The 25,174-nt window shown below is 44.5% G+C and overlaps 1 protein-coding gene across 2 annotated transcripts in view; it reads right to left on the reverse strand.

Annotated features, from left to right (window-relative positions):
- The window catches only part of SHROOM3 (shroom family member 3), a 157,376-nt gene that overhangs the window by 58,839 nt on the left and 73,363 nt on the right, over positions 1-25,174 (reverse strand). Inside the window, exon 2 of one of the 2 annotated variants that reach the window (XM_070394480.1) lies at positions 34-165. The exons of the other annotated variant lie outside the window; for it this stretch is intronic. Within the exon in view, the coding sequence (XP_070250581.1) occupies positions 34-165 (132 nt within the window). The remainder of the gene's footprint in view (positions 1-33; positions 166-25,174) is intronic. 2 annotated transcript variants of the gene reach the window in all.

Here is a 25,174-nt window from a genome sequence, read left to right on the forward strand (position 1 = left end):
GAACGACTCGGTACAGACCCCTGCGCCTCCTACCTGTGCTTTAGCCGAAGCTTAGCTCCTCCTGACCATGCCGCTTTCCTGTGCTGGGGGTCAGAGGTGAGGTGCTCTGGGCTGAAGGAGTCAGAGGTGCCAGTATCTGCAGGACCCGGTGCTGCACACGCATCTCTGGCAAAAAAAAATAGGAAACAGGAAGTTGAGTGTGATGGTGTTTGTGGGCAAGGGCACAAATGAATCTAACAAGAAGCATGTGTGAAAATCAACCCTGGAGTTAGAGCAAAACAACACAGCTAAGAGCAAAGTTATAAGCCTGCAGCCATTGAAGTTCTCTGCCCAAAAGCAGGCAATTCCACTTCTATGTTTCTGTGAAGCACTGACATGCATTGCCAATCTCAAAATAACAGATTTTCCAACCAAGGGGGATGGAAGATACATTAGCTATCATGAAGGTGAACTCCCCTATAATTCAGCATCCATTGGCAAGTGAACTCACTGAAGCCACGGGTCAGACAGGTGGTTTCCTGAGACCACGCCCCGCTGCCTCACCTCTCAGGAGAACATCTGCATGTGAAGCAGCCCTTCTCTGTTCAGCGGGTGGCAGCTCACAGCACATGCCAGCTCCTGAGCCCCAGCTATTTCAGATTGTTTGGATTCCACTGCCCTGCAGGCAAGCCTCGTGTGAGTCCATTTTAAATCTGCCCCCCCCCCCCCCCCCCCCCCCCCCCGGTTCCCTAACACCATCCCCGTAACTTGTTCCTCCTTACTCCCAGGGAGTCAGAGAAAAATGTTAAGCCCCATGTGGCCAAGGCATTGTGCCATGGGAACGGGCATATTTCTCCTTAGGAGAGTCCTGGCTGTGGAATTTCCAAATGCCCTGACCACACCCCTAAGGCCTCCCCTGATTCGACGGCCCCAGCACCAGCACCGGCACCGGCGCCAGGCTCTGAAGCGGGTTTGCCACATTCCACTTGGCTGGGTACCGGTGGTGTGCTTTCAGTGTCTGTCTCCGAAGGTCTAAGCCTCTGAGAGCTGACTGGTCTGCCCCGCACAGATCATGGAAGCAGGCATCTGAGATGGTGCAAGCACATGCCGTTTCTCCTCTGCACAGGCCTTGGCTGAGGGGGTGGGATCACTGAACGGTATTGATTTCTTGTCATTTCAAGATTTGGAGAGAGATGACCAGGGAGTCAGTGAGGAGTTTCCGTTTCTAGGCTCAAGTTCATCTTTACCTTAAGTATACCTAAGCACCATCACCTCCTGCACATCACTTCTCCCACCAAATTAGGATTTCTGGCTTTGAGATTCCATAGTCAATCCAGGTGGAAAACAGTCCTGGAATCAGTGGTGGGAGGCCTTTCGTCCCAATGACCCCCAAATTGGGATCTTCCCTTGGCCCTTCTCTCCCCTTGCCAGTTATTGTGTCTGTATACGGAACTAGGCCTGTCAAAATCACATTTTGTTCTACCCACCTGAGGTTCCTGTGCTACCTGCCTCAGGACAGACTGGAATCAGCCAAGGCTGCCACGGTTTGATCTCATCAGAAAATGGTGCTACAAGGGTACCACGTGACTGGGGCAGGTTAGTCAAGCCTTTCCTTTTAAAGCTATGTGTACTTTCCCCTAGGTCCGTGGTCGGTAAACTGCGGCTCGCGAGGCACACACATGCGGCTCTTTGGCCCCTTGAGTGTGGCTCTTCCTAAGCCTTAGGAGTACCCTAATTAAGTTAATAACAATGTACCTACCTACACAGTTTAAGTTTAAAAAATTTGGCTCTCAAAAGAAATTTCAATCGTTGTACTGTTGATATTTGGCTCTGTTGACTAATGAGTTTGCCGACCACTGCCCTATGTCAAGAGTTATTCTCATAACTTTTCTAGAAGACAAGAACTAATATTTTAGCCCCATTTTAACATTTTAGCCCTATTTTCCAGGTGAACAAAGACACTGAGAGGTGGTATATATCCTGGCCAAACCACACAGGGAATCATACTCACTACGAAAATCACTGACAACCACTCACGCTTCTTCTTTCCAGTTTAGTATTTTCACATCTTTTCCACTTTATGTCACAAATTCTAAAGGCCTTGGGATCACTAACCCAGATTTGGACAAAATAGGTAGCGAAGGGTGATGATGGAGCCATTAATTAAACATGTTACCAAATGAGCTTACTTTTACGTAAAAGATACTCAAAGCTACAGTGTTTTTACTTTACCAGTTAACTACTCCGATATTTTGAATTTAATTAAAAAAGGTCTGCCGCTTGTGTCTATAGACGCTTATGGCGTACAAATGGTTAAAGACACCAAAGAAAACCCACAAAAAAAACAAAAAACCACAACAAAACCGAAATAAACCAAACCTACCAAACAACAACAACAACAAAAAACCCCACAACCCAACAACCAAAACAACATTGTAGAATGAATGAAACAGCTTCAAAGTAGAAAAATACAGAAACAAACTTCCACCTTATGGGGCTACTTCCAGATTTCTGAAAGGTATCCCTCTCTTTTGGGTTATCCACAGTTGTGTTCATGTTTGTGGCTTGGACATTGTTTTCTCCAGGTGCAGGCCAGGGGTAGCCTTTTGGAGAAATTCCTTTGGATTTATGCTGGGTGTATCTGTGTACTCATTTTCATAATTTGCCCTATTTAAAGCCATGTTCTTGGTTTCCCGTGTGTCTTTTTTCTTTGTATCCTGCTCCATATCCATCGTGCATGAAGCCGGACTTACTGTCATCTCCCTATCCTGCCTCTAGTGCCATCGCCATAGCTCCCAGCACCTGTCCCTAGTCTCCTAAAGTGCAGAAGGTCTATATTCCCGGCTGGAGTGTCTGCAAGCAGTTTTTAAGAACTGATACTGGTGGGTATAGATTTCTGTTCTAAGGCTAACACAGCTGTTCTTCATTTTCTGGTGGCTGAGCATTTATCAAAAGTTTCACATTCTCAATAAATTGCTCTGTCTTTAAAATCCCCTTGTTCCTGTGACTGACCTTTTGGGACCTATATATTCAGACTTAACCTCTGGGTCACTGTCCCTTCATTACTCTCCTTTTTTTTTTTTCTTTTTAATTCATTATCGACCATCAAGGAAGCTTGTTCTGTATCCCCTCAGGCCTGTATCCTATCTGGTGCTTTCCATCACAGGCATAACAAAACCTCTCTGTCTTTGGCTCACCCACTCTGGTCTGGCAGCTTGGTTATTACAGGAGGGTCATACTTAACCCTTCAGCCACGTGTCTCAGATCCGCGTCCATTTGTACCTCCCGTTTCTCTTGCTGCTGCTTTTTCTCACTTGATTTCCCCTGAAACCACTTAAATGAATCCGCATGTATGACTTATTCCACGGGCATTCAGCATATTTCTGATTTTTTCCCTGAAACCGTAAGCTTAACTATCGGCAGATCTTAGCCAGTGATTTCTATGTCAGCCTTGCACAAAGGCTGGAAAGGGGTGGGTAGGGAAACCTAGTACATATTTGATCTGTTCAGATTCACTTTAGGCTTCAACCCTCCCACCTACTGAAGCCTGTATCACCTCGCCCAAGGGCCCTCATGCAAGGCCTTCTAGTTAAACTGATAATACCTCCCCCCCTGGAAGGGTTTGATATTCTGTAAAACACTCAGGGCCTGACAGTACACCCACTCTGATCAGGGGCAGGCTGTAAGATGTGTGTGAGCAACATGGATTCTGGAGCCGCTGCTCAGGCTCCTGTTCAGGCTCTATCACCTAGTAGGTGTATGACCTGGGGCAGGTTGCTTAACCTCAGTTTCCTTCTCCATAAAATAGGACAATGGCACCTGCATCAAAGGGTAGCTGTGAGGCTTAAATGAATCAATATAAGCAAAGCACTTAGAACAGTGCCTCACAATAAATGATAACTTCTTACCAATACAAAAGAAACTTACACTTATTAGGCACATGGGATGTACCAGATATTGTGCTTCTAAACGTTATTCAGGTAATATTCTTATCATCTGAGACAGTGATGGTCCTCATTTTACAGGTAAAAAAAAGTGACACGAAATAAAAGTAGAAAAAGTTTGGCCAAATGCCACATCCTCTTCACTCTACTCCACCCCTCATTAAATGCCTCTGAGGAGAAGAACTAGGATCTGAATGCTTTTCTTCTTAGCCATCAGCCACATGCCAAGCCATGCATGCCTGTCATTTCTTCCACATCTTCCTTTTGCTCCTCATATGAAACAAAAGGATATGCATGAAAACAGAAGACCAGCAAATATACCAAAATGTTACCTACCGGGTCCTAAGATTATGGGTGATATTTTTCTTCTCTTTTTCTGTATCTTACAAATTGTTTACAATGAACATTTATCATTTTAACTATCAGAAAAAGTAAATTAGCCTTATTTTTCCCCCTAACTAGATGAGTCTGAGAGTCTAATTTCTCCATATTTTTAGAGGAAGGTCTTGGTCGGGAAATGGAAGTGGATGTACGTATCCTAGGAGCCCATTCGAGCAGTGGAAAGACTTCACGCTGTGGCAGGATTTACTTTGGTAGTTTCTGCAAACACTGATTTTACTCTGGGAGCTTCTTCACTCATTGGAGAGGAAGCAGGATTTCTCAGAAATTGGTATTAGCAGAGGGAGATGAAACCTCCCTGAGAAAATTTAGCCTCTGCCTTTTTGCTTTCACCTCGCGTTCCCAGTGAACCATTACAATTCCTCATTTTAATATCGTACATCACAGCTTGAAAGCACCTTTTGTATATTATTACATTTGGCCCTCATAATAATCCTGAAGGGCAAGCAGAGCAGGTGTTATTTGTTCCCATTTAGCAGATGCAGACAGCCTCAGATGGGGACAGTTACTTGCTCGAGGTCAGGACGTATAAGTTACATAGCTGGCATAACTCTTGCTTCCACACTGTCTCTTATGTCATACTGCCTTTGGATTCTACAATCCTGGAAATCCATTGGCACAGGTGGCAAACATTTAATACCAAAAGCTTCTTTAAAGGAAAAGCTTCTTCCAAAGAAAGCGGAGTTATTGAGATTTAGATGGGACCTCTCTCATAACTGTCTGTAGGTTGAGAGAAATGATGAGTCCAGTTTTTGAACCCCACCCCTCCCCTTACCCCTGCTACCCAGACTGCTTTCCTGATCTTGACTCAGAACTTCTTAACACTGGTCACACTGCTGAAATGATACAGTACATGTTTCATGCTCAGAGCCAACTTCTATACCCAGCTCAACCATCCATTCACTCAATCAACAATCATTAACGGTCAGCCATGAACCACACAATAGATTAGGCATTGGGTTTGTAACAGAGGCAAAAGAGACACAATCCCTCCCTCTATAACATTACAAATTTATGGGGAGCACAGGCAAAATAACGGTACAAATATATAATTACAAATCATAACTGCTAGGGAGATAGAGCACATAAGACAAGGAGGAGTGTACTCAGCGCGCCTCCCTCTCCTTTCCATCTATTTCTTACATTGTATGTATGTTAATCTCCCTTCTCTCATGTGCCTCACAGAGAGCAGGCATCAGAGCAGCAGTCCCAGAAGTTGCAATTAGCTTATGGAGAGTTTTGAGCCAGGCCAGGTGCTAACTACTACCTCCACAGTTTATTGTAATCTTCACAACCAATCTCCAAGGTAGGTACTTTTATGCCATCACATCCCTGATTTACAACTGAGGAAACTGAGACTCAGAAGCAGAGGAAACTGCTCAAACTCTAGTGGAACAAGAACTGGCATCCAGATCTGGCTAATTACAAACCCTGGGACCCTAAGGACTGTACAATACAGTTGACCCTTGAACAACACAGGTTTGAATTGTACTTATGTGCAGAGTTTTTCAATAAATGTATTTCCTCTTTCTTATTATTTTCTTAATTATGTTTTCTCTAGCTTACTTTATTGTAATACTAGAGGCCTAGCGCACAAAATCGTGCGTGGGTAGGGTCCCTATGCCTATCCTGTGATCAGGGCCATCTTCCGCCCGTTCGCCAGTCCCCAGTCCCAGCCCGTCGCCGACACCCACCCCGGTTCGCCGTTCACCATGTGGTGATCTATCAGAGCCTGTGGGCTGGGGGGAGGGACCCAGAGGTTGACCATTCGGCCCGCTCGCCAGTCCCCAGTCCCACCCACCCTGGTTCCCCATTGGCCATCCATCAATTGGAACCTGCGGGCTGGGGGGAGGGACCGTGAGGTGGTCAATGCATCTCATAGCGACTGGTCAATTGGTTGTTCTGATTGTTACGCCATTATGGTCGCTGGCCTTTTATTTTATAGGATAGTATACAGTACCACATGTAAAATGTGTTAATGGACTGTTTATGTTATTGGTAAGGTTGCCAGTCAATAGGAGGCCTGAGATTACCACTATAAGACAGGAGCTATTATCATCCAATCAAAGTGGCCAACCTGCAAGAGACCAATAGGGAAGTCACCTAACGGGTGTGTCAGGATGGTGGTATAATGATGGGCCCTTTTACTTCTTAAAAAGGGAAACTGCCCATGTCCCCTGGGGGCACAATGGGTCTGTGGGAGCCAGCATTTCTCTCCTGCATTTCTACTTGCAAATAAGTTGCTCCTGTCCTAGACTGCCCAGAGAAGAGGGGTGGGCACTGAAGATGTAAATGGAGACTGTCATTCATTGAGAAAGTAGGTCCCTGGCTAAATTTGGCATCAGCTAAGGAATCTTAGCAAAATTGAACTCACCCCCTTGTTGTGAGGGAGGCCTTAATCCTCACTTTGCCCAAGAGGATTACTGGGTCTTAGAAAGAAGCTCACATGCATTTTTTTTAGAAAAGCTCGTGCCAGCTGCATTTATGTCCACAATATGCAAGATTCGTTCTGCTTTTTAGGGTAGATAATAGACATTCCATGCTATTTAAATGCCCCCAAATCTCATACCTAAATGCTTCCAACCTTTGCTATCACCCAAAGCAGGAATCTTGCCGTCGCCCAAGCTTTCCCCCAGCTGTTGCTTTATATTCTTTGGGAGCAGTTTACATGGAGGGCAAGGTACCAAAATGCAGCCCATTTCTGAAAATGTAATTGTTTGAGGTTTACAATACACCTTTTGAAGGTGCTTGTAATTACGGTTCCATGGACTGAATTTTTACTTATCTCCATCATTTTTCCCTTTCCTTTTGTTACTATAGGATTAGTGTAACACAGTCTAGAGTTCTGTGGGGTTTTTGTTTTTGTTTTAAATCCTGTAGGTCCTTACTCATCCCAACACTACCTTATCCACTCCAGAGGAATTCTGGACCCACTGACATATATAATACGGAAGTGGGACTGACAAATTCTGTGTCTTTAGCATGGCACTCACAAAACATCATTTAAAATTATTATAAATTTGGCATCTGTGTTGAGCTTTACAATTTACAAAGTATTTTCACCTAACAATTTTAATCCTCATAACAACCCTATGAAGTATTGTCTCCCTCTCACAGAAATGGAAACCGAGGCACAGGGAATTTAAATAAGTTGCTCAAGATCACAAAGAAAGTGGTAAAGCCAGGCCCCAACCTCCAAATGGTGAACATCACATCACCTAAGGGCTTAGTGAGATATTGGAGGGCTGGGCAATCTTTAGAAAACAGAGTTAGTCGCCTTGTCCCAGGAAGAGCATAACAATTTGTTCAGTAGTCTTCCTCAGGAGTGATGATTTGTGGTGGTTTCTACTACATCTTACCCTCACTACCCGGGCTGCTTAATTTCCACCTGTAGGTAGAGTTCCTGTGTTAACTCTGGGGCCAATGGGACTGCAAGTGAGAAGGAATTTAAGCCTCTAGCACAGTGGTTCTCAATCTTCCTAATGCCACGACCCTTTAATACAGTTCCTCATGTTGTGGTGACCCCCAACCATAAAATTATTTTCGTTGCTACTTCCTAAGTGTAATTTTGCTTCTGTTATGAATCGTAATGTAAATATCTGATATGCAGGATGTATTTTCATTGTTACAAATTAAACATAATTAAAGCATAGTGATTAATCACAAAAACAATATGTAATTTTATATATGTGTTTTCTGATGGTCTTAGTCAACCCCTGTGAAAGGGTCGTTTGACCCCCAAAGGGGTCGCGACCCACAGGTTGAGAACCGCTGCTCTAGCAGTATCTCAGGAGACAGCTTTAAGACAAACTCTTGGCTAGTTGTGTTCTCATCTTGAGCCTCAAGTCCCCATGCAATCCCCCAGTTCCCAGGGCCTCCCTTTGGTACCAATTTCCCTCCAGACTGGAGCCTGGCCTTGTTAATGTTTACTAACCCACAAACAGATGGTATTGAGAGCAAATGGCCAGGGAAGGCAGGTAGAGAGGTTTTATCTGACAGGGCAGAGCAGGTCCTTCCCCCTGCACTAGGCACTAACACAGAAGGGTTGGGCATCCCGCAGGGGTTTGGCAGGTCCTGGGGCAGCCAAGCCAGGCCAGGCCAGCCTAGGCAGGAAATACTCTGTGAGCTGTACATCACCTCTTGTCCCCCCTCCCACTGCAACCCCAACACACCAAGCATGGGAAAGGCACAGAACCCGTGACAAAGTGAGGGTAGTGGGCTGTGACCCCAAGTCACGCATCCAGCTGCAGATCCAGCTGCAGATCGGTGGCCTTCGGCCCAGCCAGCCCTGGCTCAGTAGGGGAGGCCACTATGGCATTCCAGCTGCTAGTGGTGAAGAGGTAACCATGGGAACCATCACAAAGAGCTTAAAGTTGAAGAAAGAGGCTGGAGGCGAGAGGGAGGCAGAGAGGGACTTCAAGTGACAGTCCTGCAATTCTAACTTTAGCCATGCACATCGATTTTGAGTCCGAATAAGAGACAAGTGGAGCCTGCACACAGTGAAGCAGCTTCGAAAGGTCAGGGACAACCACAGAGCTAAGACCTTCCTAGGTTCTTCCTCTAGCTTTCTTCTTCCTCCTTCAGCCAGCAGAGCCCTAAAAGAATTCTGTCTGCCAGTAATTTTGCCCTGAGATAATGGGGGTCACTTGGGTGGACAGAACTTCAAATACACACAGTCACATTCCTTCAAATGCAGGGCTGCAAGACCAAAGGGGGTCTCCCCTTTCCCTCTAGCGTCGTTCAGTCCATCGCCTCCAACAGCACGCCTTGCATGCTGGGGGCTTCTCTGATGGGTCTGTAAACAGACCTGCACCCCTTGGGGCTGAGGAAGGGATCCTGAGACGGGCTCGAGCTGTCTAGCCACACTGCAAGGAGAGGCTGGGGTGTCCAGAATGCTGGTACAGAGCCTCTTAGTGGGACCCTGTGAAAGGCTCAGATCTAAACAGGAAATCATGTCTGTATATTTAACCACATCCCCGCCCCCCCCCCCCCCCCTCCAGGATCTACACATTACTTTAAAGGTGACTTCTTATGTCTTCATCACATCGATAGAGTTCTCCACCTACCACCTAGGACTTATTTTCATTTTTATTTAGTTAGTTAATCTGCACCGAGGATATTCTTTCCATTGATTTTGAGAGAGGGGGGAGAGACACAGAGGGAGAAACATCGATGTGAGAGAGACACATCGATTGACCCGCAACCGAGGCATACGGCCCTGAATGGAATAGAACCCAGGACCTTTCAGTCCGAGGGCCGATGCCCTATCCACTGAGCCAAACCGGCTACGGCTGGGATTTATGTTTTTACTTAAAGTTTTCTAGCTCGGGTTTCACCAGAATCTGGGAGTTGAGGAAATGCCAGTGGAAACAGGGAATATCCTGGGTCAACAGTTTACTTTGCCTCGGACTATGCCAGGGCTCGGGACACATTCCTCCCCTTGGCGTCCTTGTGGAAACCACGATAATATGGCATCTATGTCAGTCCCTAAATGGGCTTCACAAAGTCTAGGCCAACCTCAGAGGCCATCTGGTTCTCCACATTTTTGTTCACCAATTGACTTCTTAATTGGAGTCTCAGGGGCAGGGGGGTGAAGGAGAATGTCAGAGAGTCAGTGACAGGCAGAATTTTGAGGGTTGGGGGAAGAATGTGACGAGTTCATTAGCGCCTCTCCTGCAAACATGCGTCCACCCACCCCCAAGCAATAAGGTACTAAGTAGACCCATAACCATTTAAGAACACACTCAGGAGTCATCAATTCCTCCACCACCAGTGTTCACTTGTAGGCAGCCCAAAAAGGAGGGAGGGCACTTGTTCCTTTCTCCTTGCAGTTATTAAATAAAAAATAATTTTACCTAAAAGAGAAAACTAACTGACATCTATTATGAACCTCCTCTGGTAAGAGGCAAGGTCTTGTTGGGTTCCAATCCTAGCACCTCCATGCCTAACCTCAGCTGTGTTGGTTTCCTCACCTTTAAAAGCAGATAGTAATAGTGCCTACCTCATAGGAGGGCTAGGAAGATACAAGTTTCAGACAGTTCGCCCCTCTTAGCAAATACTCAATACACATTAGAAGTTAACACCCACCAGGTGCTAAGCTAGTTATCTTTACACGTATTTTGTCACTTAATCCTTATAACAGCCTTCATCTGATAAGTATTAATACCTCTGTGAAGGTATTTTTATCACCGTTTTGCAGATGAGGAAACTCGGATTTAAGGAATTTAAGAACTTAACCTAAATTGCTCGTAGGTAGTGGAACTCAGATGCTAACCTAAGTCATCCACAGTCCAAGACCTTTCCATGACACTAAATTGCCTTTGAACATAAGGTCATTTTGTTGTTGCTGCTGTTATCTTTAGTAATGAATACCAAGAGAACACATTAGCAAAAGACTCTGATATTTAAGAAAATAGTATCAATGAAAAAGAACCAGGATTTTAAACTTCCACAATAAGCAAGAGGCTTAAAAAAAAAGACGGGCCCTAACCGGTTTGGCTCAGTGGATAGAGCGTCAGCCTGCGGACTCAAGGGTCCCAGATTCGATTCCGGTCAAGGGCATGTACCTTGGTTGCGGGCACATCCCCAGTGGGGAGTGTGCAGGAGGCAGCTGATCGATGTTTCTCTCTCATCAATGTTTCTAACTCTATCCCTCTCCCTTCCTCTCTGTAAAAAAAATCAATGTTTTAAAAAAAAAAAGACGGGGGTGGAGGGTGGGAGGAGACAACCCTCTACCCTGACAAATATTTCAAGAGAAATGGATACACATTTATACTAAGTCAGGGCAGGGCGTCTATGAATCCTTGAATGTAAAATATCTTCCTATTCATCGCTGAATTCCAGAGGCTATTAAAATGTTCTCAGTAAATGGTTCATGTTTACTGAATGAATTAAACCAACCCAACAACAAAATGCCTCTGCTGGAGATGGCAAAGTATAGGAACATCTTTGGCAAACACTCTGTTGAACTAAATAATAACTGAAGCTTGACCAGCTGGTGTGGCTCAGTGGTTGAGCGTTGACCTATGAATCAGGAGGTCATGGTTCGATTCTCGATTAGGGCACATGCCCGGGTTGCTGGCTTGATTCCCAGTGTGGGGCGTGTAAGAGGCAGCTGATCAATGATTCTTTCTTATCACTGATCTTGCTATATCTCTCTCCCTTTCCCTTCCTCTTGAAATCAATAAAATATTTGAAAAAAATTGAAGCTTAATAGATTAAGTAAACTCCTGTATTTTATTTATCACTCTGTCCAAAGTATTTTGCTGAAAATTCAAGTTGTATAATTATTAAAAAAATTATATTTTTTTTTTTAAAAAGCACAATATTGGTTTGACACAGAGATCAAGAATTGTTTTCCACCTTTGGAAGAAAATATAATATGTCACCCTTTCACCTAGGTTCCCAGAGGATGATGTGAGCCTAGTTTGGGAGTTCAGCTTTAACTAGTATCCTTAAATCAGGCGTCAAAAATTCCCTATTTCCTGGGCTGCCTCCTACACAGTAAATGTTTGCCTGGTGGGTATTTCTTCTCTTTGGGATTTACTTGTGCTGTCAAAGCAAAGCCCCAGTGGTATTTTGACCAGGTAGGCAAGAACTATAAATTTAAATTCCCTACAACCTCAAAAAAAGGACCCATTAAAAAAGAAGATACATATAATGCTCAGGCAATCATCTATCATCTATCTATCTATCTATCTATCTATCATCTAAAAGCCTAAGCAACCGTTACAACCGGAACAGCTGGAATGACTGGTCGACCAGTTCCTATGATGTGCACTGACCACCAGGGGGCAGACACTCAATGCAGGAGCTGTTAGTGTGCTCCCACAGCCAACCTCTCACAGTCCCTTCCCCCCCCTTTCCCCCCACCGCCAGCCAACCTCCTGCGGTCCCTCCCCGCTGCCAGCTGATCCTAACCCCATAGGCCCCAAATGCAGGCCAGGCTGAGGGACCCCACTTCAGTTAATTAATATGTTCCAAGGTTCTTGATAATATTAAATAAGATGGCTTTCACAAAAAGTACATTTTATCATCAACACCGAAACCACGTATTATATTTATCACAGTGCATGATTAGCTGACATTTATTGAGTTCTGACTAAGCTGAACACTTTCATTATCTAACTTAATCCTCACAATAACCCTATGAAAATGTTTTATTGCTGTCCAATGGCTTCAGGCTCAGAGGCATTTAACAACTTGCCCAAGGTTAATATTCACCTACAGACAGAGATGGGATGTGTACCCTTGTCTATCTCTAGGACCCAAGCTGTTCTAATTGTATCTATGCTTTGCATACAATAAAATGCATAGGTCTTAAGTGTTTGGTTCAATTGCTTTTGATCATTGTGGGTATTAATATAACCATAACTAAAAAAAAGACATAGCACATTTCCACCGCTCCAGAAAATCTCTTCTTACTGCTTTCCAGTCAACCCTCCACCCCCAGAGGCAAGCACCATCTGCATTCATAGATTAGTTTTGCCCATTCTAGTACTTCAGAAATAGAATTGCTTCTGTCTCTAGACTCTTTCAGTTTAACACAATGGTTCTGGGATTCATCCAGGTGTTCATTCCTTTTGATTACTGAGTAAGCATTCCATTGTATGGATGTACCACAGTTTATCCATTTTCCTGTTGATGAATCTAGGGAGGTTTCCAGTTGTTGACAATTATAAGGCTGTTATGAACATTCTTTATAAGTCATTTTGTGCACATTTGTTTTCCTCTATCTTGGGTAAACATCTAGGTGTGGAAATGGTGGGTCATGGGGTTGGTGTCTGTTTAACTTACAACAAACCTAAGTTCTTAACTCTGTACTCTACTCCCTCAGAAATGCCCTAGTCCGTGGTAGCCACATGTGGCTCTTTGGCCCCTTGACTGTGGCTCTTCCTAAACCTTAGGAGTACTCTAATTAAGTTAATAACAATGTACCTACCTATGCTGTTTAAGTTTAAAAAATATGGCTCTCAAGAGAAATTCCAATCGTCGTACTGTTGATATTTGGCTCTGTTGACTAATGAGTTTGCCGACCACTGCCCTAGCTTATTAACATGTTTGATTTCCCCTCTTCTATAACAAGTTCCCTGAGAGCAAAGATCCCATTTCCAGTTCCTGGGCTGCCTCCTACACAGTAAATGTTTGCTGAACAAATGAAATGACCATTGTTCATACTGTATTCCTGTTCCTTCTTTAGGCGTTACTATAGCAAAAGGAAATATGCTTGGCATGCACGGAAAAATATGACAAGCTGGAGGGGGTGAAGTGGAGGCACTGCTCATTCATTCAAGCAAGGTGACAAACTGTCCAGCCAGGAGACGCGTGGCTTCCCACCTTCTTTTCGACAGGACCTTTCCTAGAGAGTGAACCCCCCCCCAGTGATCCTGCAGGAAGAAAGAGGGGTGGCTGCTCCCGATCAAGTGACACTATGGAACGGGAGGAAGGTGTCACTGCAATTGAGGTCACACGGTGGTTAGAATTACAGGATACTTCTGGCGAACAGGAGGGCAGAGGAAGCAGCAAGCCATGAAACCCTGACCTTCTGAAAGAAGCCAGCAACACAGCAGCACTGCTGGGGCCCAGGGAACGAACAGCCTCCAACAGAAGTTACAGAGACACTTGGTTTTGGTAAAAGCGCCACATGGCTTCTACATTGAAAACGAAAAGTCAAGAATACATTTTGAGGAGAAAGTAAAATGTTAATGCAAAAAAACTGTAACCAGGTTTAACACACAAGATAGGATAATAAAGAGAACATTGGGTCAAAAGTAGAGAAAGGTCTCAGGCATACAACATCCTTAGCTCAGAGGTTTATCATGCTACACCCCTTCCTGCCCAATTGAGGCAGAACTTTTAATCCCCATGAATCAATTCATTCATTTGCTTTAAATCACAGAACTTACACTGCATTTAACCTATAACTTCTTAGAAGGTAACGGAATCATTATTGATATTCTATTCATCAACAGAAAAGGTTGGACAAGTCCTAAGGGTAATTTTAACTCTTCCAAAAAAAAAAAAAAAGAATATTTGTTTTACATAAATCAAAACAGGACTCAGATGCTTCAGGGCAATTGTTTTCTTTGGTTCCAGGTTATGGAGGACTGAAATAAGTTTAGAATTCCTCCATTTGGATTCCTGATAGGGGACCTAGTCTTCCTTTATCCAGGCAGAACTGCACTGAAGCCATCCTAGGCAGATGGATGTTGATTCTATTCTCAAAATCTCCAGGGAAGAGAATTCTCTACAACATCCCTTGGTAACCTTCTCCAGGGTTTTATCAAGCACATGGTGAGGAAGTTCTGATGTAGAAACCAATAAAAATATTAACTCTATGAGCCTAGCTACAAGCACTGGGAAGAAGGATGCATACGCTTGGGCACTTTGCCTTTAATGGTAGAGAGATGTATTTACAAAACAGGCTACGCAAACAGAAACCATTTGTCAGGAACAGATGTGGGGAGTTGGTTCAAGAGGAACTGCCACAATAAATTCTGTTCCATGTGAATAAGTTATTGATGGTTATAACATTTTTTTAAAGTACAAATTTACTTCCTTGTCAATGACTAGATTTAGTGCCTGGCCAGGTTTGTTCGCAATTTAAAAAAAAATGTCCCTAGCTCAAAGTTTTCAAATGCCTGGGCTTCTGTGTAAAACGAGGCCTTAGCAAACAGAACATAAATGTTATTGTTAAGGATGACTTTACTTCTTTCTCATTTCTGTATATTCTACCTTTTACGGGGGGGTGGGGGGGGGGGGGAGACAAAAATTGCCATCAGAATTAATTAAAATGCAAAACAACTTCTTGTGAAATGATTTGGGGGAAGATTTAGCCATTGGTCTGACCATCATGCTTTTGATTGAAAATGATCATTTAAACGAGCCCGTCCATCTTAACAATAGAAATAGAAAAAGATTTCCTGTTGCACCTGGTATCTCACTGCCATCTCTCCATGGAGATTTCACGCAGGAGGGCAATCACTGGCTGCCAGTCCGAAAGTGCACCACCACCGCACTACGATCTGAACACGAACCACAAACCGGCAATGCTAAAGTGCACGAGAGACAGGGACCCACACACCCCACCCGCCCCCGCCCCCGCCCCCGCAGGATGCTCCATGGACTGAAACTTCATAAGCTCCCATCCTTCAGCCAGGCACGTGTCAGGTATAATTTCATTTCCATGATTTAAATGTCCCTACATGAAAAAACACCTTTAAAAAAATCTGCCTTAAGATCTGCAACAAGTGGGGTGGGGGGGGGGGGGGGTGGGGAGAAGGGGCAGGCACGCCCTTCCCAGCACATTTGGGGCCTTTCCTACAGAAACGAATCCAGTACAATGAAGAAAGTTAGGTCGTTCTGAACTCAGTGGGAGCCCTCGTGGGCAGCCATTTATCAAAATTAAAACATTTCACAGGTCATTTCTTCTGAAAAGTGGTCTTGCTGTCAATAATCGGCAATTACGTTCTTCTTGGCGCAGCAGTTTCTGCCTCCCTAGTAAACACCCAAGGCCCAGAGTGTCCGGAGACCCTCGGAGCGGAGCGCGCCACCTGCCCCCGCCGGCCCGGCCACCCATCCTCCCAGACCCGGTCTCCAAGTCGCCGCCGGGGCCGAAATAGAAACCCTTTTGGAAAGCAGGCGGCGGGACACCCTCCCTCCCTCCAAGGCAGCAGTGTGCCCCGGGGAAACGGACCCCGCCCCGCACTCACCACCGCCGCTCGCGGGGCCGCCGCCCCCCGGGCTGCGCGGGACTCCAGGCCGACGCCAAGTTCAAACCTCGCCGGCGCTCGGTGGAGGCGGCGCTCAACAATGGGGGGCCCGGCCGCGCCCAGCGCCTCCGCGCGGGGCTCCAGCGGCTGCGGCTGCGGCGCGGCGGGACCCGGGTGCGCAGCGCAGCGGCCTGAATCCGGGCTCCGGAGACCCGGGGGGTGCGGGGCGCCGACGGCCACGCCTCCCCGCCGCGGGGGCGCACCGGCGGGGCCGCGCGCGCTCGGCGCTCGCCACCAGGTAATCCCACAGGAAGCCGCGGCGATTGGCCCCGCGCTCCGGCCGCATTTGCATGTCAATGGCAGGGAGGGCTCCCCGCGGTTTGAAAACGGAGTCCGGGCGGGAGGCGGCCGGCTCCCCGCGGGTCCTCCCGGTCCCGACGCACACACGGCCAGTCCCTTCCTCCCCGGGTCGCAGTCACCAAGGTGCCTAACTCTTCCCCCGCCGCTTCCGAAATGGGGAGGAATCCAAAAGAGCACAACACCAACTTTAAGAAGCCCGCGCTCGCTTTTCGGGGGCTCTACAGTTAGTAATTGATCAAATGAAGCATGAATGAAGCAAGGTAAAAAGTTCACAGCTTAAAAAAAAAAGCTCACATTACAAGGAAAATAGCCATCCCTTTTCTCCTTATGTCCTCTTTCCAGTGGGAGTCACCGGGAGAGACTGGGGTCGCCGCTGCCCGGGTGAAACTGTTGAAACCTTCCTTCCAGCCCCTTGGTTTCCATGAGCATCATCTCTAGACGAGAGACGGGTGATTGGTTCAGTGGTCGCGACGGTGATCCTTGGGGAGATGCTGGATTCAGTTTTGGAAACTTTGGGGTCTTAGACACAGTTATATCTGTTTTGAATTTCTGATCAGGGTGCCCAGTTATTCTTAAGGAAGGTGGGGTGCTATTTTCATTTCATCTTTCTTCAAAGGCTCTTCCAGCCTCTTTCAATGGAGGTCAGATTTTTTTCTTTTCCCTCAGAGAGTACCTGTCTTAATGGCTTTCACATGTCAGCTGCAGAAATTAAAATAACTAGAAGATTTGAAAGTGGCTTTATTTCTTCTTAATCCTGTAGAATCTCTGTTGTTAAAAATCTCAGGTTCCATCTTTGAGGCAATAAATATCCATATAGACACACAAAAAAGAGAATGCCTAATTAGGTAGAAATAAGAAAACTCAGTTCCCCTACCGTTGATACCACTTGTCTTTACCTGGCTGTGCAACCACTAAATAAACCTCTTTATGATATTTTCATGGGCAGTTTCTACTCCGCCCCGTACAGCATTACCCCCTTAAAATTGTATTTTATTTTCAACGGTATCACAAGCACATACAAACCCACACACACACCTGTGACACAGTCAGTGGGGTTCCTGCACACATGGTTGTTAGGCATGGGAAGCAGGGGGCTAATGCTGACTGTCCTAATGGGAATCCAGTGTTGGGGGAAGGCGGGTGATGTGCAGAACTAAAACTTTAAAGAAGCCGTCAGCCCTTACAGTTTAGAAAGCACTGTGCACTCTCTCACACTGGAGGGAATAAGTCTTCGCTGAGGACACAGGCAGAGCTCTGGAAGCAGAGAAGGTAAGACCTCGGTCCTGCTGCAGCTTCATCTTGTTTCCTAAGCGCTCAGGGTCAGGTGAACTCTCGTAAGGGTGGACCAGATCCCCCTATTCCTGTGTGAAGCATCACTTTAAATTGGTGATTGAAAACTCATGTTGGGTTGAAATCTAACCTCACACACAGCCTGTATTATACCAGTGAAACCCATCATTGGGCTGCCATTGTACCACAGACTCTGGAAATTACTTTTTACTTGGATGTGTAACTTAGAAGCATCATCAGATTTTTGTAGATGAAAGGAAAACAGCCTGTCTTGTGGGATCAAAGGTGAGAATGGAAATGAAGAAATCTCCACAGCAATACAAAGTTATGCTAACATCTCTCTCCGTGAGCTAGGGGCAAGAACATATAATGTGCTTCCTTTTTTAAGTGGGTATTTGGTTTTAATGTGAACATTACATAACTTCTAACGTAATATTCACTTTAATAAGTACTTTAACTTTTTGAACAACTCACAGCAAAATGTAAAAAATAAGTGAACAACCATACTAGTAAATAAAAAGTTAAAACAGAAATGCAAAGTAAGAAAAGACATTTAAGATCATGCCAAACCTGAGAAATAATTTATTTCATGAAGTGGTGATTGTAACATAAAGGGAGAAAACACTATAATTTCTTTCATTTTTTTTTCAGGGTAACATCATCAATAGGTTTTGTGACTTTAAGCAAAACAACATTTAACAAAACCAATTTGACTGTAGGCTTATGGATATAAACAAGAATTCAGTTCCTATAGCATCTCATTAAAGATATAACAAAATGACATTGAGGACCTGATGCATTTAGTCTTTTCAACCACCTTTTATCCTCCATCACAGCCCTTTCCCATAAATGGCCGAGCAAGCCCCTGGTCCTCTGAGCTAATGCCTTCCTCACCCTCTCCCCTTATGAAAAGCATTTGCTGCTGCTGGCAACTGGCTCATATGGACAAGAGCACCTCTATGTTTTCTATTGTTCTCTGTGGCCCCAGGATTAAGTTCCCGGGTGAAAGGCCGTTAGGCAACCTGGCTGTTATCCAGAAATCTACTTGGACTCTTACAGAGGTCAGAACCCAAGGAAAAGGGGGCAGGACTAAGTTGGTGAAAGTTCACTCACTCTTTAGGCCACTGTACATGTTAGTACAGCTCTCAATTGCAGTGCAGATGGCCTTGTGGGCCAGGTTTAGCAGCCTGCATCAAAACTTTATCGGACTAACAGAAGCAAACAGGAAGAAGAAAACAACAAAACTAGCAGAAGAAAACTCCAAGGGATAATAGCTTCAGAGGGTGAAGGCAGTTAGCAAGCTTTTGTCCTCATGGAAGCACAGGAGACAAAGGACATGTTCAGTGCTGTGGGGGTCAATGATATTTGTTATCAGAAGGATTTATGTAATGTGGAATAAAAAAAGCTTTCAGACAAAAAATGTAATAGAAGGGTGTGAAATTCCAGAAGTTATCTGATTTATAAAACACCAACTTGGATGACAATGTCTAGAAGGTAAATAAAAAATCGTAGGGCATCTACCAGGACCTCATCAGTCATGGAAACCAGCTTCACAAAAGAAGCCTACAGGAAGACATCAAAGATGACATGAAATCATTCAAAGGGAAACTTGAAGAACAGAGACCAGAAAAAGTAAAGCCTTTTATGACAGGGGCTGCAGAACAGATCGATCACATCTTTGCCAATTTCAAAACCGACCACTTCTTTATTGGAGACAACATGAGTCCAGATGGCATGGTTGCTCTGCTGGACCCCCGTGAGGATGGTGTGACCCCACATGTGATTCCCTTTAAGGATGGTTCAGAAATGGAAAAATGTTAACAAATTTGGCAATTTGACCTATCACCTGTCATCATAACTGGCTGCTGTTTTTCATCCACACACCAGGCCAGGACAAATGGGACGGATGTTATCCTGAGCTCCTTGTTTATTTGGACCGTGATTTATCTGGAGCGGAGGCATTGTTTTTAAGAAGAAACATGTCATGTAGGCTGTCTAAAATTCCAACGCATTTAAACTAAAAAAAATCATGGGGGCCGCATTGGCTGGTAACAACTGTCGGCAGGTCTGGTCACTGCCCCTGTTTGCAGGGGAGCCGCACTTGTTATTGCTCTGTCACCAATGACGTCACACCTTTTTTTTTTTTTCTGGACACAGGAATTAATTTCTATGGTTAGAATAATCTGACACTATAATGTAAAGAGAGTTCAATTCTCGACATGATTTAGCTAATACCACTAAACTTTCAATTCCACTTATATTTTCGTTGACAGAATATTATTCAGGAAGTTCCAGAATAGGTTAAGATCAGGAAACTTTCCCATTGGCCCTTTTTACCCCTCCTCCTTCTCTTTCTTTAACTCACCTTGACCCATTTCAATTCAAACACCACCTACTGGGCACCTGCTAAGTGCCAGGCTTTAGGGCTATCAAGATGGAGTGGGACCTAGCCCCAATTTCAAGGAGTGCAAGATTTAACCCAGAATCTCAGACATCTAAAGAAGTGATTGCAATACCATGTGATAAGGAAAGTAGAGTGTGGTTGGTGGTCAAGAGCTTGCTGTCTGTGTGCAATTTAACTGATCTCACTATGCCTCAGTTTTTCCTCTGTAAAATAAGAATAATTATACCTCCCATAGATTTTTACAGAGATTATATGAGCTATTCATTTTGTGTGTGTGTGTGTCTGGAGGGCAGGAGTAATAGTCAGATATTAACTGTTCTTATTCCTTCCGTTGAATTTCCTCATACTCCTGTTTTTCCTCCTAATCTGTAACATTCATTGACCAAGGAAGGGATGACTCAGCAGAACTCATATAACAAAGGAATCCAGGCATAAACCTTAAGATCTGGAAGAGAACTCAATTAGAGCTAGTTTTTCTCCCCAACAGTTTTCCAGGGCTAACGAAGGACAAGGAGAGGCAGAGGAGGGAAGAGAAGGTGCTTTAGAAGCTGGAGCCATTCTGAGTCCTACATGGGGCCAGATGGGAGCTCCAGATAGGCTTAGGGACTGGAAAGCACAAAGTCTGTGCGCACTGACACCATGCAGGAGTCCACAGAGCTGGCTCAGTCCCAGAGTTGCTGGGAACCCAGCATAGAGTAGGAGTCAAAGAAATGTCTGTGCGGTGCACCGAGGCAGGAGAGCCTCCCACCAACCCTCCCAACCCAGAGGGTCCCGGAGAGGCAGGATGTATCTGGTAAAGCCATGCGGTCACAGGTGCCTGACACAACTATCCCAGTTCGGATGGTGACTAAACACCAGCATGAGTCTCCATGGCGACATGGATACCACCGATGCAACTTCCCCCAGCCTGCCTACCACACACACACACACACACAAACACACACCCTAGACTCTGCCGAAACTTCTCAGCTCAGCTGCAACCCCAGGAGCTGGGGGCGATGCTGAATTGGCTGGTACTAAGTTTCTGTCTCCTGGCTGAATGAGGCCTTAAAACATAAACTGTCGATTTTTTAAAAAGAAACAGTTACATTTCTTCCATAATTGTGTTTGTGGCTCAAGATTTGTGCCCACCAAACAGGTAAAAAGGCTCAGCACTGTGCTGAGCACGTGGTAGCTATTTTAATTTTATTTTTGTTCTATATACTGGTAGCAAACAGAAGAGAAAATATTTATGTCCAGGAAGGGTATAGAGAAGATGTTTGGGAGAAGTCTTGAAGGATGAACATGAGCTTACTGGGGTTAAGAGGAGGGGGGTTGGGAAGTTTGAAGGCCCTGAAGCATAAAAATTCCCAGGCCAATTGTGGAGCTGCAAGTACCATGGCCAGTGCCTGGGCAGGTGGCAAACGAAGTAGATGGAGGCAGGTGAAGGTAGGAAGCCTTTTGGACCACCTTTGGGATGTAGGCTTTATCTTGTAGGTGGTGAGAAATCATTAAAAGTTTACACCGGTGCCATGATCAGATCTGTGCCTTCAGGAAGTCACACTGAGGGCATGTGAAGATGGCTTGATGTTGACCACATGCCTAATGTGGAACCCCACTCCAGTTAACAGTGCGGTCTCTGGGAGCATAGTGCTTAGACCCTGGTCACAGAAACTACCATGTGACCTTGGGCCGGTCATGAACCTTCTCCATCAGCTTACTCAACCGTAAAATGACTAAAAATTGACCTGTGTTTCAGATGTAATACTTTATATGAAGCACTTAGAATGGTGCCTGTTATAAAATAAGTGCTTATTGAATTTTAGCTCTCATTAATTAGACTGCACTTAAAAATCACTGTTAACTCTGTATGGGAGAGAATGATGATTATGTCAGAAAATTATAGTAAATTCTTCAACTCATGTATTCATTTAAATCTTGGTCACTGAGCAGAATTTCAGGTAAGAAAATCCTGTAAATTCACTTGTAAAAGGCTCAGGTCAAGCTTCCGTTCAAACCACTACACCTCACTTGTTTAAAAGTGATTGTAGCTGTTCTTGCTGGAGAGAGTGGTTTTCCTTTTTTAACCCTGAAGCTCAGAACAGGGCTGGTGTGAACTCCTAACAGCTGCCACCTCCCATTAGTGGCAGCAACCTTCTGGATGAAGGTGAAGTGCACTTGGTATGTGAAGGTCATTTGACTCTTGGAAAAAGACATGTGATCTGGGTGACAATGAGTACTGACAGCCAGAATCCTGAAAGGTAAAACTCTACAAGTGACAGGTCCTTAACAGCATGAGTTCAACTGGAGTGTACTCAAATACTGGTATGTCCTTGTCACGGGGGAGAATGTGCGCTGGGAACATGGGGAGACGGTGTGGGCAAGGGCGGGCAGGGTGAGCCAGCCGGTATTCCCAACCCAACCTGTGCCTGAGCACAAGTGTGGCCATTATTTTCTATTAATGGAAGTATTTTAATTAATGGTGTCCAAGAAGTGTAAGAATTGAGAATTGAAATATTTTCCGGGACATAGTCCAGTATGTTCTGATGGAAGCTGCAACCCCTTTTTCTTCTTTCTAGAAGAATATTCATATATGACTGAAGATACAGATGAAGATAAATAAGGATTTGGGGGAGGTGTGAGGAATAGAGATGAAATTCAGTGCAATTCCTGTCATTGATCTGCAACTTGTATTTTAACAGAAATTGCTTTCCTGAAAGCCTGCGAGAGGATTGGGTGGGAAGAGAGAAGAGCTATTGAAACAGTGCTGGAGAGAAGAGATTAAAAGAGAGAAGTCAGGGAGAGCAGACGTGGCATAGACACACCTGTATGCCAGGAGGGTTTTAAAATCAACTTGAGGTGTGTGAATCTAATCCCATGTGCCACATATGGAGAGAGCAGATCTGGAAATGGATGGGTTATAAATGGACATACAAATTGAACAAATGATTTACCTGTAGAAATCTGTCTTAATGACGACACAAGTACCATGTTATTCCACTGCTTACAAAACTATGACCTACTTGTTGTAAAGACCTGCTTCCCTTACCAAGATAACTCATCAAAGACACCGATAATTTCTCCATAACAAGACACAGCATCAACAAAACCAAAATTACTTCTTTTGCTAAAGCTCATTGATTTGGCACTTCTGGTCTTTGCATCGTATCGGCATTTTAGGCCTTTCAGAAAAGGACATCTTATTCATTGTACCCACCACATCAAGACACCTATTCTCTTGGCTAGGTTTCTTCCTAAGACTCTGTTATATGAAGTCTTGACTCCATATAAATATTTAAAATATTTAAGTGGCATTAACATTGTCCCACACTGCTTTAAGAACAGCCCAAGGTGTTACAGAGCATCACTTCAAGAAATAAAAACAAGTTGCCAGGGTAAAACTAATGGGTATTTTTGAAATATAAATGAGTTACTTTGATGATTAACTGCTACTGAGGCTTAGACAATAGGATATTTAATGTCTACATATTTTTTCAAAAAGAGTCAAGTCCTATTTGGTGCTTTGGGCTTAAAAACCACACACCTTACCTTCATTTGTAAGCCTAACTTTGAAAGTAAATTTTCCACTAGCTAGTTGGAAGCTTCATTGGTCTTAAGTATTAGCTTCTCTGGCTCTCAGAAGAACAGCAGGGAAATTAAAGGTAGCTCCTGTTTACTTCTTGGCAGTCTCACTTTATTGACTTAAAGAAACCAATTCCTCTCCCCTTATCCTTTCAAAACCACAAACAATTTGCTTTTAAAAAAGATTCTGGCCACCAAGTATCATGATAATAGTTATTATTTTTTTTAGGATTTCTTTGATTTGCCTGAAGTTACACAGTTATATTTTATACTCTTAACATGTAGATTCAAGCACTGATACATTTTTTTTCTTTACTTTTTTCAGCTTATTTGCTTTTAAGCACAACTTTCTCCCAGTCGGTGTTTAGGAAACTGTTCTACTCTAAGCCGGATGTCAGTGTTATTCCGAATACTTTAGTGCTCTTACCTAGGAACCAGATAAGATGGGAGAGAAAATTTATTTTTAAAGTTCTTGTAACCAGTACCTTTGGGAGATGTCCAAAGTATGCTTGTATTAGCCAAAAGCAAGAAGACAGCAGGGCCCTGGGCAGATTCTGCAGGCTTCAGGCTGTTGTGTCTGGGTGGTAGACCAGGAAGAGCTGAGCCACAGCCTATCAGGAATAACAGCCGCCATTTATTTTGTGCCTCGTGTTTGTCCTATACCACGTCTGGGGCTTTACATACCTTATTTCTGATTTTTACAATAACACTTCAAGGTACCTCTGAGCAGTCCCATTTTATTTGGAGAGAAAACGAAACTCGGATTTTAAGTAACTTACTAAGCCCCAACAGTAAAGAAGGGGCAGGATGAAGAATTAAAAGGTCTGCCCGACTCCAAAGCCCATGCCTTGTTCTTATGCCACCCTGGCTGACCAAGGTAACACTGCAGGTTACACTACTTTAGCAAGAAGACTCGTTTTTGTTGTCTCCTAGAGGGCGAAGGAAACTGGACACATCCGCTCTGTAGGCAAAGACTTACTTCATTGCCATTCAGAGAAAGCTACTTAAAAACCCACTTTGCCTCATCAATCTAATGGAGGATGAGCAAAGTCCCAGATGTCCCCAGAATGATCTTTTCCCTCAGTAAATGGAAATTTCATATATTAGTATATTTTATTGATTTCAGAGAGGAAGGGAGAGGGAGAGACAGATGGAAACATCAAAGATAAGAGAGAATCACTGATTGGCCACCTCCCGCACGCCACACAGGGGATTCAGCCTGCAACACGGGCATGTGCCCCGACGGGGAATCGAACCATGACCTCCAGGTTCATAGGTCAACACTCAACCATGGAGCCATGCCAGCCGGGCTATATTTATTTACTCTTAAAAGTTGTGCCTTTTCCCCAATGAAGGGCCCTTAACTTTACCCGATTCCATCCTTCTTACCTCAGCTATAAGGAGAGAATTTCTCTAGCTACCTTTAGTGAGTCCAATAATTACCATTTACAAGCATGCCCTGGTTTCCCTCCTGGGCACTTTACTCACATGTTCCTTTGTCTGGGTTGCGATGCCTTCCTCAACCC

The sequence above is a fragment of the Myotis yumanensis genome, unplaced genomic scaffold (assembly GCF_028538775.1).
Source record: "Myotis yumanensis isolate MYYU_CA2020_CCGP unplaced genomic scaffold, mMyoYum1.0.hap1 SCAF_1, whole genome shotgun sequence".
Taxonomy (NCBI): Eukaryota; Metazoa; Chordata; class Mammalia; order Chiroptera; family Vespertilionidae; genus Myotis; species Myotis yumanensis.